Source organism: Panthera tigris, chromosome C2 (genome assembly GCF_018350195.1).
Source record: "Panthera tigris isolate Pti1 chromosome C2, P.tigris_Pti1_mat1.1, whole genome shotgun sequence".
Classification (NCBI taxonomy): Eukaryota; Metazoa; Chordata; class Mammalia; order Carnivora; family Felidae; genus Panthera; species Panthera tigris.
In genome coordinates this window covers 65939760-65956205 of record NC_056668.1, presented here as the reverse complement: position 1 = coordinate 65956205, position 16446 = coordinate 65939760, and the positions used below count along the sequence as shown (strand labels likewise).

The 16446-nt window shown below is 37.2% G+C and overlaps 1 protein-coding gene and 1 pseudogene across 3 annotated transcripts in view; one reads left to right on the top strand and one right to left on the bottom strand.

Moving 5' to 3' along the window:
- Nucleotides 1-16446, top strand: part of RABL3 (RAB, member of RAS oncogene family like 3) — a 39360-nt gene that overhangs the window by 7128 nt on the left and 15786 nt on the right. For all 3 annotated transcript variants that reach the window (XR_006222094.1, XM_042998674.1, XM_007098340.3), the window contains exons 3-4: nt 11058-11187; nt 14730-14844. Coding sequence is in view for 2 of the 3 variants with exons in the window: in XM_042998674.1 (XP_042854608.1) it covers nt 11058-11187; nt 14730-14844 (245 nt within the window). In the remaining variant the exon portion in view is untranslated. The remainder of the gene's footprint in view (nt 1-11057; nt 11188-14729; nt 14845-16446) is intronic.
- LOC102959199 lies at nt 3342-4531 on the bottom strand (annotated as a pseudogene).

Sequence of the window (16446 nt, the reverse complement as noted above, 5' to 3'; positions counted from 1 at the left end):
ATTAAAAAAAAACCAAAAAACAGAAAACAGATCTCTATTCCTGGATGGACACTAAAACTCCAGGGACCAGCCCCTGAAGCTGTCTCCTCTGAATCTGGGTCAGTTCCCACTTCTCACTCTAATTTTAAGTTCTTCATTTCTGGCATCTCAGGATTTCCCTTTCTTTTTCTTGAACTTGTCCTCTTTATTTTATAAAAATATTTTTATGGCATTTCTGTGAATTTGAAGTCAGAGGGGACCTGTATGTGTCATTTCATCCTGCTATGTTCCCAAATTCTTGGATATAGGAGAAAAACAAATACTAGATAATGAGTTCATTTGGCAACTTGCCAATAGCAAGTTCTGGACCGAATTTCCTTTTGGACTTTTCACAATCCCTTTCTGTGGGAAAGCATAATGTTGAAAAGAAACTTAGATTTAAACTCCCACTTCCTGGGTCAGTTCCCATATTGCCTTTTGCTTCCTCAAGAGTGACTTTAATCAGTTTACTTCTCTGAGCCTTAGTTTATCCTCTACAGAATATAGGTAAATAATGCCTGCTTTAGCTAGCCTTCAGGTTTGTAGGTTATGTTATACTGTGACTGATTTTACTGGAATGAGTCTGGTACTAATTGACTCCTATAAAGCCAGGCTGGCCTGAACTGCATTATTGTTGAAGAATGGGGCATATGGAGGTGAAAGTTATAACTCTTCACTGTGTCTTGAGCTAGTTGGTCTCTGTCTTTCATCTTTGAGAAGAATGCATTTCTTGAATGACAACATAAGTGAAAGGCATTTGTAAATGATAATCTTAAGGAAAGTTGTCATAGACATGTAAATTGTTTTGACTACTGTTGTAATAAACAGTTCTTCCCTCTAGCAAGAATGATTAAATCTGATAAAAACCATTACCTAAATAGCTTGGAATACTTTCTTCTGTAGCAGCTTTTGTATTGCAGTTATAGCTTCTATGTTATTGAAACCAGAGAGAGGGTATCTCCAGAATCCAGGTAGATGTGTTAATACACTCTTTTCAAAACTCTTAGAAACAATTGTCTGTTTTAGCTCATTTTACATCTAAGAGCTTACTAAAAATAGAGATAATAAAGGTGATAATGTAATTGTTTAATTCAAGTATTGGGTGAAACTAATTAGCTTAATGTATGTACTCAGTAATTACTAACATTTTGGATTTAGTATGCATTGGAGAGGTATTCATAACTGAATTGAAGGGAAAAGGGAAAAGTTTTATTTTACAGTATTCTTCATTCATGACTGTCTTCTAATTTTGTTGCCCCAAGTCTAATGGGACTAATATAAATGCATGGCTACTCTTAATCATGAAAACAAGACTTACAGAATTTTAATCTTTTCGCAAATTATAAATAAGGAAATTGACTCGTAATTTATTGTTCACTTTAATGGGATTTTAACTCTCTAATTTACACATTGCATACAATCAATATTTATTGACTTCCTCTTTGGGCAGCATAATAACGTGCAAGCACTGAGGAGAAATTTAAAAAGAAAAGACAATCTCTATCCTCACTAAGAATGTGAAGTAGGATCTAGTAGGTGGCACAAAGTTCATATATATGAATAATTTTAAAAATAACATACTGGGGTGCCTGGGTGGCTCAGTCGGTTAAGTGTCTGACTTCAGCTCAGGTCATGATCTCATGGTTCGTGGGTTCGAGCCCCGCATCGGGCTCTGTGCTGACAGCTTGCTCAGAGCCTGGAGCCTGCTTCGGATTCTGTGCCTTCTTCTGTCTCTGTCCTTCTGCCTCTTTTGCACTCTGTCTCTTTCTGCCTCTCAAAAATAAATAAATGTTAAAAAAAATTTTTTAAAAGAAATAAATAACAATAGTACTGAATGATGGCTTACTTTGCCTAAGCACCGATTTTACAAACTAATTCAAGTGATTCCCACAAGAACCTTTCCAGATAGGTGCTCTTAGTGCCCCTATTTGATACATGAAGCAGTAGAGGCACAGAGGTGTTCTGTAGCAGCTTTTGTCTTGTCCAAGGTCACATTGCTAGTTAGTGATGGGTTGGAATTCAAACCCAGGTGGTCTGGTTCAAGAGCCTGTACTCTTGAGCACTATTCTGTACTGCCTCATGTTCCAGAATGGTATAAAGAAAAAAGTATTCTGCTGTTAAATACAGTAACCACTAGACTAATTGTGGCAATTTAAATTTAAATTAAATTAAATTAAAATTTTAGTTCCTCAGTTAAACAAACTAGCAACATTTGAACTGCCCAATAGTAACATGTTGCCAGTGGTTACTGTATTGGACATTTCCATCATTGCAGAACATTCTGAGACAGCACTGATAGACAACATTTATAGAGAAGGTTAAGTGTTAATAGCAGTTCAAGAGAAAAAGTTGAGGTGCTTGTAAAGAATGGAAAATTATATTGGGTGTCAATGATTGAACAGGTGGCCTGGACAATGGACAAATAGACTGACTATTCCTCAAGAAGGAGGATATATATTATAGGTGAAAGAGAAGTAAATGATAATAAATTCACTTCTGGACATGATGAAGGGAAGTATCTATGAGCTCTCCAACTGAAACTGTCCAGAAGGCATTCAGAGATGAGGTAGGGAAGCTTAAGAGAGAATTCTAAATTGGACTCATCTATATAGATATAATCCCAGACCGTGAGAGATGGTGAGTTTTTCCAAAAAGTGAATTTAGAAAGAGAAGACCTGAGAGAAAACCTTGGGGTATATTTGGAGAGTTGAAGATGAGAAGAGAGGTCAGAGAAAGATTGATCAAAGAGGTAAGAAGATAGCCAAGATGATGAAATACCACAAGAGTAAATGGAGATGAGAATTTCATGAAGGAGAGAATGAGTTTTGATATGAAATGCTATAGAGGTGTAAGAACTGAGAGAGAGGGAAAAAATGGTGATGATGAAGTCATTCCTGACCTTTGACCTTTGACCTTGCAATGGAAAGTTAGTAGTAGAAACCAAATGATGTGAGTAGGCAAAGAGGAAATAGAGACAAGTTTAAATCCATCTTTCACAAAGTTTAGAGGTTAAATAAAGGAGTGAATGGGTACAGAATAGAAGGGAAAGCAACAGTCTTTTTTTTTAAAAAACAGTCTTTTTTTAAAAAAAAGTCTTTTTTTTAAATGTGAGCTTGGCTAAAGGCAAAATAAGATTACTAGAAAGGAAGAGGCAATTAGCAGTAACCTTTATATTTTTCATTCATCCATTTGTTCCTTTAGTACATATATTACATGCCTCCCGAGTTTCAGACACTGCAAGGAATTGGAAGTATAGCAGCAAATTAGACAAGTTTGGCAGTATACTTTTTTGATGGTACATGACAAGGTAGGGGTCCCCAAACTCCTCCCCTTCTTTGGGGGGTCTGGAATGGAAACTGTATAGAGGTCAGAAGATTCTCAGTGTGTTGGGGAATGGGTTGGGCCAAGGACTTCCCAGCAGCTGAGGGCCTCTCTCTTCTTGCTTTCATTGGTGCTGGTGGTCCAGGGAGCTCTTACTCCTTAGAGCCCATGTGGACCATAACGTCTACCACCCATTGCCATAGCCAAATTCATTGTCATACCAGGAAATGAGCTTGACAAAGTGGTGATTGAAGGCAATGCCAGCCCAGCATTGGAAGAGTGGGTGTCACTGTTAAAGTTGCAGGAGACAACCTGGTCCTCAGTGTAGCCCCAGATGCCCTTAAGGGGTCCTCTGATCCCTGCTTCACCACCTTCTTGATGTCACTGTGGTTGGCAGCTTTCTCTAGGTGGCAGGTCAAATCCATGACTAACACGCTGAGGGTAGGGACATGGAAGGCCATACCAGTGAGTTTCCCATTCAGCTCAGGGATGACCTTACCCATAGCCTTGGTGGTGCCAGTAGAAGCAGTTATGATATTCTGTGCAGCCCCGTGGCCATCATGCCACAGCTTCTCAGAGGGACCACCCATGGTCTTCTGGGTGGCAGTGATGGCATATACTGTGGTCATGTGTCCCTCCATGATCCCACAGTTGTCACAGATGACCTTGGCCAGAGGTGCAAAGTAGTTGGTGGTGCAGGAGGCATTGCTAACAATCTTGACGGAGTTGTATTTCTCATGGTTCATGCCCATCACAAACTTGGCCACTTCAGCAGAAGGGGCAGAGATGATGACCCTCTTGGCCCCATCCTTCAAGTGAGCCCCAGCTTTCTCCATGGTGATGAAGACCCAGTGGACTCCACAACATACTCAGCATCAGCATCACTCCATTTGATGTTAGCGAGATCTTGCTCCTAGAAGACAGAATTAGGCTTTCCATTGATGGCAAGTTTCCCATTCTCAGCCTTGACTGTGCTGTTGAGTTTGCCGTGGGTGGAATCATACTGGAACATGTCCATGTTGTTAAGGTCAACGAAGGGGTCATTGATGACAACAGTATCCACTTTGCCAGAGTCAAAAGGAACCGTGGTGACCAGGCGCCCAATATGGCCAAATCCATTTACTCCAGGCTTCACCATTGTGTCTCAGGGATGTGGCTGGCACTGCATCAGAAGATGTGGCTGTCTGTCAAAGGGGGAAGAGCAGGGGCACCTGGATGGCTCAGTTGGTTAAGCGCCTGACTCCTGGTTTCGGCTCAGGTCATGATCTTACAGTTTGTGCAGAGCCCGCTTGGGGTTCTCTCTCTCTCCCTCTCTCTGCCCCTCCCCTGCTCATGCTCGCTCTCTCTCTCTCTCTCTCTCTCTTTCTCTCAAAATAAATAAATAAATAAACTTAAAAAAATTTTTTTAAATAAAAGGGTGGAGGAAGAGCAGAGAGCCTCTTCATGCTTTATAAAAGTTACAAATAATAGGGGCACCTGGGTGGCTCAGTTGGTTGGGCATCTGACTTCAGCTCAGGTCATGATCTCACAGCTAATGGGTTTGAGCCCTGCATCTGGCTCTGTGCTGACAGCTCAGAGCCTGGAGCCTGCTTTGGATTCTGTGTCTCCCTCTCTCTCTCTGCCCCTCCCCAACTCATGCTCTGTCTCTCTCTCCGTCAAAAATAAATAAACATTAAAAATTTTTAAATAAAAGTTACAAGTAATAGGTAAACTCCTCAAATGAGGTAAAGCCTTTCGTACTTAGTCTTGATATAGTTTCTAATAAAAAATCAAAAGGTGAGTAAATGAGAAGTACCAAAGTGACAGCAGCATTGAGGAGTCTGGTTCCTTTTCCCACTTAATTAGCAGCATATACTGTTGCTACATTTTGAGAAAATCCTTGCTTGCATAGCTGTCAAGTCTTTAATGACTTAAAGTATCAGATACTTGATGACCTGATTTAAATATAAAACATATTTCTTATAATTTGCCATTACTCTCAGTCATGCTGGGCTCTTAGCATTGCACCAACTTACCACTTACTGTATCCAGAGCAATACTTGTTGTAATGTCAAGTTTTCCCTTGGAGACCACTCACCCAAATGAAAGATATGTCATAGCTACAAACTATAAGCCACTGGTTTAAAATTCTTAGGACTCATTCCATTTGAATTAAGTTAAGCTAAATATTAGTTGAGCAAGTTGGAAAGGAAGAAGGGTACCTTCTCTTGTAATTCTGGAAGGAGACAATGAAAGAATTGATTAGGGAAGGTATTCTGTGGTAGGAAAGAGTATAGATGAGGACATCCATGTGGCTTGGGAGTGAGTATATGTAGCCAGAGCAAGCTGGCTAACAGACCTAGTACATTGCAAGACTAAGAGGGCATGCTACATATGTATTACGTGATTGCTATTCTTGGAAGTCACTGTACAGTCTTTTAGGGGAGGCAGCATTAGACATTTGAAATAATTTTAGAGAAAAAAAGTGATGTCCTGCATTGATTGCCAAACTTAATTGTATGTCAGAATCACCTAGGGATCTGTCTGTAAAAGTACAGATTTTTGAGCCCCATCCCAGAAGCTTCAGGGACAGTCTAAGAATCTAATTTTTGTTTAAGAAATCAAAAATGCAACTTGAATCTAATTTTTAACAAGGTTTCTATTCGTTCTGATTTAGTTTATTTTCAGAATTGTACTTGAGAAGCACTGGAATTCAGTCAAATAAGAAATCCAATGTAATAAACCCTTGGAAGATGAAATATTCTGAATTTATTCATTGATTTAAACAAACATATCCAAGCATCTAATATGTGCCAGTTATTATGCTATTTTCTTGGTCTACCGATATGAATAATGCATGACTTCTCCCCTTAGGCTTACAGTCTAATAGAATATACATCAGCAGATAAATTATACAATATGGTTAGTGAAATGATAGATGGATAATAACTTCTTATCAGGGTGTTATGGGAGCAAATAGTAGTATCTAACTGGCTCTGGTTGGTTTTAGATGGGGAAAGGAGGCAGAATCAAGAAAGGCTCACTAAAGTGGCTGAGCTTTTCAATAACAGATAATTGACCCTTTCCAGTGGCTTAGCGTGGAAATATTTATAAAATATACATTTCCCTGTGTTTTCAAACAAAACTCACATAGTTAAACTTTCTTTTAATGTTTATTTATTTCTTTGTTTTGAGAGGGGAAGGGTGGAGAGAGAGGAGCAGAGAGAGAGAGAGAGAGAGAGAGAGAGAGAGAGAGAGAGAGGGAGAAAATCCCAAGAGAATCCCACTGTCAGTGCAGAGCCCAATGCGGGGCTCACTCTCATGAACCATGAGATCATGACCTGAGCCAAAATAAAGAGTTGGATGCTTCACTGGCTATTCCACCGATGCCCCTAGTTTAACTTTTTTATTGATGACTTAGCATGATCACGTATTATCAGTTCTTTCACCATACAGCAAAATAGTGATACCTTTTACCACAATATACAGGAGTAATTTTCATCATCCACAGGGCTGCCCAACTGCTATGATTTTGTTATTCTCATTTTTCTGTCCTATCCTCTTTGTTGTCAATCTGATAATGGTCTTCTCTTGTCAATGTGATGGTATGTAGAGTATCTTACTTAAATTTTTCCTTAAAAGTATTTGGACAAAAATATGTGAATAAGTAAAAAGTGTGATGCATTCTGTTAAATATATGAGTTTTAGTACATTTTATGACATCTATTTTTAACCACTTAGCTATCTTGCTTTTTATTATTTCACAGCCACTAAGTATATATAATACAACTTCATTTTATAGGCAAAGAAACTGAGGATCAAAAATATCAGGGATAATCAGTGGCAATCAAGAGTATAATCTAGGCCTCCTGATAACCAAAATAGTTCCATTTTATAAAATCAGCAGTTCTTAACTAGGGGTTATGGCAAAATCATTTGGAGAATGGTTCAAATTATGCATAAGCTAAATCCCAAAGGTCCTGATTCAGTAAGTCTGGCTTATTCTTTTTTTTTTTTTCTTTAAGGACTTTTTTCTCTCTCTCTTTTTTTTTCATTGTTACTGAGGTATAATTAACACATAAAATTGTAAGATATTTAAAGTGTATATCGTTGGTGATTTGATAGACATCATGAAAAGATTCTTCTCATCTACGTAGTTAACACATCTGTTACGTACTTGCTCGCTTATTTATTTATGCATTTATTTGGAACATTTAAGTTCTCTCTTAGCTTATTTCAGTTATATAATACAAAGTTATCAATTATAGTTACCATGTTTTAAATTAGATCCTAAGATCTATTCATCTTATAAACTCTGTACCTTTTTCCCAATCTTTACCCATTCCCAACTCCTGGCAACTACGTTTCTACTGTCTGTTTCTAGAAGTTTGATTTTTTATTTAGATTCCATATGTAAGTAGTGCCATGCACGATTTGTCTTTATCTGACTCTTTTCACTTAGCGTAATTCCCTTGAGGCCCATCCATATTTGCAAACAGCAGGATTTCCTTTCCTCCTGGCTGAATAATATTCCAGTGTCTGTGTATGTGTATGTACACACCATATCTTCTTTATTAATCATCCATTGATTGACATGCACTTAGATTGTTTTCATACCTTGGCTATTGTGCAGTGAACATGAGAGTCCAGATATCTCTTCAGTATCCTGTTTTCATTTCTTTTGAATAAATCCCCAGAAGTGGGATTACTGGATTATGTGGTAGTTTAGTTTTATTTTTAATTTTTTAAGGAACTTCCATACTGTTTTTCATAGTCGTTGTACTAATATACATTCCTACCAGCAGTGCACAAGAGCTTTTTTTCATCCACATCCTTGCCCACACTTGTTATCTCTTATCTTTTTTTGTTTTTAATTTTTTTTTATTTATTTTGAGAGAAAGATCAAGAGAGGGGCAGAGAGAGAGAGAGAGAGAGAGAGAGAAAATCCCAAGCAGGCTCCACACTGTCAGTGCAGAGCCGGACATGGGGCTCAAACCCACGAACCTTGAGATCATGACCTGAGCCAGAGTCAATAGTCAGATGCTTAACTAATTGAGCCACCCAGGCACCTGATCTCTTTGTCTTTTTTATGACAGCCATTCTAATGGGTGTGAGGTGATATCTCATTGTAGTTTTTGATTTGTATTTCCTTGATTAGTGATGTCGAGCACTTATTCATGTACTTGTTGGCCATTGTCTTTTTGGAAAAATGTCTCTTCAGTTCCTTTGATCATATTTAAATCAGATTGCTTGTTTTTTTGCTATTTAGTTGTGTGAGTTCTTATATATTTTGGACATTAACCCCTATCAGATATATGATTGGCATGTATTTTCTCCCATTCCATAGATTGCCTTTTCACTTTTTTGATGGTTTCCTTTGCTGTGTAGAAGCTCTTTCATTTGATGTAGTTCCACTTGCTTATATTTCCTTTTGTTGGAACATAATTTTTTTAAAAATTCTTGGAAGATTCTGATGCACATCTCCCAACCACCACACTATAATCTGGCTCTTAGCTATATTCTAATACATATAGTTCCCATATATCAGAATCTATTTCTGAATAGTTATATAGTATAGTCAATAAATGGCTGTAGAGTCTAGATCATGAGAAAGGGAGAGACTTTATTTTTTTATTAATGTTTATTTTTGAGAGAAAAGGAGAGAGAGAGACACAGAGTGTGAGTGGAGGAGGCACAGAGAGAGGGAGACACAGAATCTGAAGCAGGCTCCAGGTTCTGAGCATCAGCACAGAGCCCGACATGGGGCTCAAACTCACAAACTGTGAGGTCATGACCTACGCTGAAGTCTGATACTTAACCAACTAAGCCACCTAGGTGCTCCTGAGGAAGGAGAGACTTTAGAGTTTACTCTAAGAATGTCTCCTAGAGGGTTTTTAGCAGAAGGGGATGTGATCTAATTTGCATTTAAAAGGATCACGCTAATTACTATATGAAAAACAAATGGGAAGAGGGGTGCAAAGGGGGGAGAAATGAGTAGGCAAGGCTGTAGTGGGGAGATCATTTAGGAGATGATTGCATTAATTCAGGCAAAGAGAAGGATCAAGGCTTTGACCTGGATGCTAATAGTGGAGATGGTGAGAAATGAACTGATTTTTGATATATTTTTAAGACAAAAGCAATAGGATTTTCTGACAAATCAGATATGCAGTATGAAATGAGTTAAAGATCACTCTTAAGTTTTTGGTCCTTTGAGTAACCGGAAGGATGGAATTGCCTTTTACTGGGAGAAGAATAGTCTTAAGAGGAAGATCAGGAAATTATTTTCAGATATGTTAAATTTGAGGTGCCTGTTAGACATCCAAATTGTAGTCTAGTGGATATGGTAGCCTGAAGTTCAAGGGACTAGTCCAGGATGGATATAAATTTGGAATTCATCAACATAATGATGACATTTAAAATCATAAGATTAAATGAAGTTGTCAAGAGAGCCAGTATTGATAAAGAAAAGAGATCCAAGAACTAAACCTTGGGATGCTCCAACAATTAGGGAGGTAAAGATCACCCAAATGGAGACTGAAAAGGATTAGCCAGTGAAATGGGAAGAAAACCAGGAGAGCGCAATAACCTGGAAGCTATGTACTGCAAAGCCGAAGAGTAATTATTTGTATCGGTTGGGAAGGTAAGATGAAAACTGCTCATTCGTTGATCATTGGATTTAGCAATGTGGAAGCCATTGGTGACCTTGATAAGGAATGTTTTAGTGGAGTGATTGGGGCACAAGTGTGACAGGAATGAGTTCAAAAGAGAATGAATGTAAGGAAAAGAATTAGAGACTTGAGAATAGACACCTCTCTGGAGAACTTTTGCTGTAAAAAGGAATAGAGAAGTGGTATGGTAGCTGGAAGAGGACTTGAGTTCAAGAGAAGCTTATTTTAAGATGGGAAAAATTATGGCATGTTTGTATGCTGATAGGACTTATTCAACAGAGAGGGAATATTTGATGATAAAAAGGAGAAGTGATAGAGCTACACCTTTGATGAGAAAAGGGACATAGGATCTCAGGCATAAAGAAGAAAGGGATTTGGCCTTGGGGACACAGAGAGTTTCTCTGTAATGGCTGGAGGAAAAGCAGATTATATGGGCACAGATGCGGGGAGGTGGATAGATATGTGAAGAACAGGCTGTCGAAATTCTCTTCCGATTGCTTCTGTCTCAAGAAGCAAGGTTCTTACCTGTTCTTAAGGATAGGGAAAAGATTTTGGAAATTTGAAAAAGAAGAGAAATTGTGAAATAGTTATCTAGGAAAGGAAAAGAGGGAATGGACTATGAAACTTATTAAAGGGCAGCCCCAAAGGTAGACTGGAATTTAAAATGAATCCAGTCAGCTTGAATGTGTATTTTTCTGAGTTTCACATTCAGCTAAGCTGGGTTACAGGCATGGAATTGGAGAAAAGGTGGATAGAGTCAAGGTTGGAATTTGGTCAGATGAACACAGTGCAAGAGAGGGGCAAAGGAGTGACTGAAGTGATGAATTATGGCATTTATCCACAGGAAGTGAAGATTTGGAAATGGAGGGAGAGCTGTAAATGTTAGGATTGTTGTATGAGAGAGTATTAGAGGGAGGACTCTTGAAAGACAGGAGGTGATCAGAGAGGTGGTATGAGAATGATACGAAAGAGCCATGCTGATACGGAATGTCCAGTGCTTTAAACTGGAATGAGGGTGCTCCTAGTGTCTTTAATGGTTATAATAATTATTTTGATGGATTGATTTGTTAGGTTCATGACTACAAAGAAGGAACCCCAGAAGAGAAGACCTACTATATAGAATTATGGGATGTTGGAGGCTCTGTGGGCAGTGCCAGCAGTGTGAAAAGCACAAGAGCAGTGTTCTACAACTCTGTAAATGGTAAAGCATTTTTTATTTCTACTGTATATTAATGGTCTAGGAGTACAGATAATCAGATATAGAATATGCTATGGGATGCTAGACACGTCTTATTTTAAGGAAGATCTAATGTACTGACAACTTTTTAAATCTGCATATCACATTTTATTTTTTTCTTAATGTTTATTTATTTTTGAGAGAGAGAGATAACCTGGAGCAGACTTCCAGGTGGAGGTGTATAATCGAGGACATAACTGGAATGCACAAAGCACCTACTTGTCAAGGGACTAAACCACTGAGAGCTATGATTTACCTATAGAATTTTTTTTATCTTCTGCCCCTTTCTTAGTTCATTTTTTTAAAGCACTTTTTTTTTTCTTTTACTGTGAAATATAATCCCAACTTGTCTTTGATGTACAAGATTTGGTGTCTCACGGGGCACCTGGGTGGCTCAGTCAGTTAAGTGTCCGACTTCGTCTCAGGTCATGGTCTCACAGTTTGTGAGTTTGAGCCCCATGTTGGGCTCTGTGCTGACAGCTCAGAGCCTGGAGCCTGCTTCTGATTCTCTGTCCCTATCTCTGTGCTCCTCCCCTGTTCTTGTTCTGTCTCTCCCTCTCTCTCTCTCAAAAATAAATAAACATTAAAAAAAAATTTTTTTAAAAAAGATTTGCCATCTCACCCTTTTCCTTCTAGTAGATGCTTAGCTCTTAATTGCACCTCATTTATACTATGCTTAGATCACATTCAATATTAGGTAAACATTGCAATTATTCAGTACCTTCTTTGTTCTTATAGCCCCCTTTCAATATCTTATCTTCCCATATCATAAGGTGTTGTGGATACTACAACAAGAAGTAGAGATGGCCATTGGATACATACTATAAAATACAGGATGAGTTGTGTTCGTTCAGACCTGAAGTGTCACAATCTATTTGAAGAAACAAAACATTCATAAATGGAACAAAACAGTTATAAGATGGTGACACTAATATATGATATTGTCAGGCAAGAAAATACATGATAATGGCATATATTAATAGAATGTATATAAATGAGAAAAACAGTAAGGTCAGACTGGTGTAGTGTTCAGTGACTTCTTAGAGAACAGAAGAGAAGGAAATGAAGCCTGGTTTAGATCTAGAATCAAGTGATAAACTTGGATTATATCAATCAAATGACTTGACAAAGTTGCTACCACTCTGATCTGGCAAAGCAGGTTTGGATATACAACACTTTTGCCGTTTAGATCTTTTTGAGAAAGAGTTAAGATCAAAATTATAAATACATAATAAAGACCATTTAAATCCTAGAAACTTTATGGAGTTCTGAGTTGTGAACTTATTAAGTGCTGAAGAAGTCCATCTAAACCCATATTTATTTATCTTTTTTATACCTACTATTCATTAGTGATTTGTCTCTTCCTTGAATATTATTGAAATAGTTGCATATATATTATGTTAATAATATATATTATGTTAATTTGTATATATGACAAAACTGAGATATATTCCTCTTTCTTAAAGTTTAAAAAGAAATCCCTGTTAAGAAAGGCCAATTTTTATGTTCTTTCACCTTAGCTCTGGAACATTTCTCTTGGTAGAAGCACTGAAGGTTCTTTACTCCATCTACCATCCTTGGTTTCTTAAGAAACAGAGCAGAAGGATCACTCCATTCAAATGCACAGTCTTTACTCTTAACAGTTACTTTCTTCCCTCAAACCCTACCTTTCTCCCACTGTGATGAACTAGGCTGGCAGTCCCTGAAGGAAACCTGTAAAGTGTATGTGCCCCTTTTGAAGGTTAGAACATATTCTGATTAACTGTCACACTGACTTCTTTCCTTTGGGCCCCACTGTGGCCCTTATAGCCCATAATCTACCAAGAAAGAACTTTCAGCTCATTGGAAAATAAAGAAAAAGGGTGCTCAAATGTCCTTAAAAGCTCAAAAGCCTTAAAGAGAGAGCCTCCAAAAATAAACTCCTCCCTATTCAGCTAATAGCTCATCTAGGCCTTTGTAATCCTTGCATCTCCCAACCAAAAGCCTCACCCATAATTTTTTGATATTTATATCTGGGAAGTTAGGGAGAGAAGAAAAAGCCACTCCTTTACTTAATTCTGCTTTCCCCCAATCTTTTGCTGTTAGATTACCTGAGTTCAAATTCTGCCTAACTCACTTACCATGTGATTGAGAGCAAGTTTCTCAGCCTCACTGAGCTTTAGTTTCCACACGTGTACAATGAAGATGCTAATTCTTACCTAACATGAGGGATGTTCTGAAATCAAATTAGAGAACACATATAAGGCACAATGTGTAGCATATAAGTGCTGAATAGATATTAGCTATATTCTTTAATGGTAGCTCTTTTTAAATCTATCCTGTATCATGTGTCCTTAATGCCTAATAGAACCCATTATTGAGGAAAGTAGAGTGAGTACAATTGAATACAGGGCAAGTGTCAGATCTGTATTTCTCTATTTGTTCCAGATGCCAGGAGGATACAGATTTATCTGAGCAAGCTGTAACTTGCACAAGCACCTTATTTGCACAAATGTCTGTAAAAATCGGAGAAGCCAAATAGTTCTAACTTTTCTGCCCTTCTTTTTCAAATTGACATATCTCACGTCTTGAAGACAGAGGAATCATCAGTTTCACATCATCTCTTCATAGTAGAATCTAGGTAACATAGGAAATGGTTGAGGGTTTGAAAATCTGTAGTCTTCTAACCACATGATGATACTCTAAACTCTGCTATGCATTTTCCTTTTGTCTACCTGCTCTGCATTTTTGTCTGCTATACCTGATTCTATGTAATTGTATTTCTGAACCTCATTACATTTTGTTATTTTTCTCAATCTCTCAGAAGTCCACCTATTTTCTACTATTCATACTTTTTGACTGGCTTTTCCTACCTTCTTCTAGTGACATAGTTCTTTTGCTCTATTAACTATCTCATAGATATCAAGCTTTCATAGCTAGTCATTAATTCAAAGAACTAAAAGATTAGACTTTTGAGTTAATTAGGCTCAGGTGATTTACATTTTGTCAGCTGCAAAATAGCAATTATATCAAATTAAATAAATATATTTTTCATAAATTTTTATTATTTAATATTTTATTAAGTAGTAGTGTATGTGTGATATCTATGACGGTACTATGCACAGTGCCGAAACAATTAGCTTTTGTAGGAATATAATTTCTTAAATACTTGAAATAGTTTTGATTCCTTTCATTGATGAGGTAGTTCTATAGTTAGGACCAGGCAGAAGAAGCACTCATCAAGTGTTTAATAAAGAAAAGCAGAAAAGACATTCTGAAAGTTTACTGACATTTTGCTAGCCCCTATAGAATTAAAAAGGGTTATATAACTGACAAAGAAAATTTTGTAATTAATGATTTGTAGAAATTTGTAGAGCAAATTTTAAATTAATTGTGCCTGTGTTTGTTAATCATCCTAGAATGCTAGGTTTATTCAGCAACCTTGTATTTACTTAGCCTCACTTTGCCAATTGTAAAGTGAAGAGAAATTGTTGGAGTATTGACATGAGTTTCTTTGATTATTTTAGGTATTATTTTAGTACATGACTTAACAAATAAGAAGTCATCCCAAAACTTGTATCGTTGGTCATTGGAAGCTCTCAACAGGGATTTGGTGCCAACTGGAGTGTTGGTAACAAATGGGTAAGCCCAGATTACTTCACTTTTAATGTGAAATGTTACAGCAATCACAAGAATATACCTAACACAATAACACTTTGTAAGATGTCTGATTCGAAATTTTTTTTCTCTCCGTCTATAGATTGTCTTTTTATTCTCTTACCAGTTATCTTTCAAGCATTAGTTTTTCGTCTTGATGCAGTCTGATTTCTCAATTTTTTCTTTTACATATTGTGCTTTGGGTATCAAGTCTAACAACTCTTTGCCTAATCTCAGATCATACAGGTTTTCTCCTGTTTCTTTTAGAAATTTTGTTGTTGAAAGTTTATCTTTAGATCTGTGACCTGGTTTGAATAAGTTATGACGTGTGGGGTTTTGATTGAGGTTGACTTTTGTATATGAATGTCCGGTTTTTCCAACACCATTGGTTCAAAAGATTATCCTTTCTCCATTGAATGTCTTTTACTCCTTTGCCAAAAATCAGTTGACCATATTTATATGGTTCTATTTCAAGACCCTCTGATTCTGTACAATTGGTCTGTGTGTCTGTCCCTTCACCAATATGACATTGTCTTCGTTATTGTAACATTATAGTAAGTCTTAAAAGTATATAATGTGGTTCCTTTTTCAGAATTGGTTAGCTATTCTAGTTCATTTGCTTTTCCATATAAATTGAAACCAACTTTCTATATTGACAAAAATTCAGCTTGGATTTTGATTGAATTGCATTTAATCTATAAATCAAATTGGAAAGAAATTTTGTTGCATGTTCCAATCCATGAACACAGTATGTCTCTCCATTTATTTTTCAAAGCAAATTCTAGACATTGTATCATATCGTCTATATATACTTCTGTGTATAACTTTAAATGATAAGGACTTTTTTAATATAACCAAAATATAATTGTTCCACTTAAAATTTAATAATTCCTTACTATTAAATATTATTTTAATTCCCCACATGTCTCATAAATGTTGATTTGCTCAAAATAGTATCTAGATAAGATCTATTCATTGTATTTTGTTTGTTAAGTACCTTTTAATCTTACATTCCCCTTCCCTCCCCCCCCCTTTTTTTTCTTTTGCACTCTGGCAGTTTGTCTGTGAAAGATAGTTTGCTTGTCCTGTAGAGTTTCTTGTATTCTGGATTTTGCTGACTATATCCGTGTAATGTCTGTTTACCTTGTTTCTCTGAATCCTAAATCTTCTCTAAAATGATAGTTAAATATAAAAAGATGGTCTAAAAGATACAGGGGTTTTTGTTTTTTGTTTTTGCCTAAGTGGTATTATACATATAATTACAGTACCTGGTTGTCTGTCTCTTTGTGATGTTGACTTGTTACCAGCCGTATCCATCCATGATAAAATTCCCCATCTGTTTTTTATCTAATGTTTTTTTTTTTAAAAAAAGAGGTTTCAGGGTGCCTGGGTGGCTCAGTCGGTTGAGCGTCCGACTTCAGCTCAGGTCACGATCTCGTGGTTCGTGAGTTCGAGCCCCATGTCAGGCTCTGGGCTGATGGCTCAGAGCCTGGAGCCTGCTTCTGATTCTGTGTCTCCCTCTCTCTCTGCCCCTCCCCCATTCATGCTCTGTCTCTCTCTGTCTCAAAAATAAATAAACATTAAAAA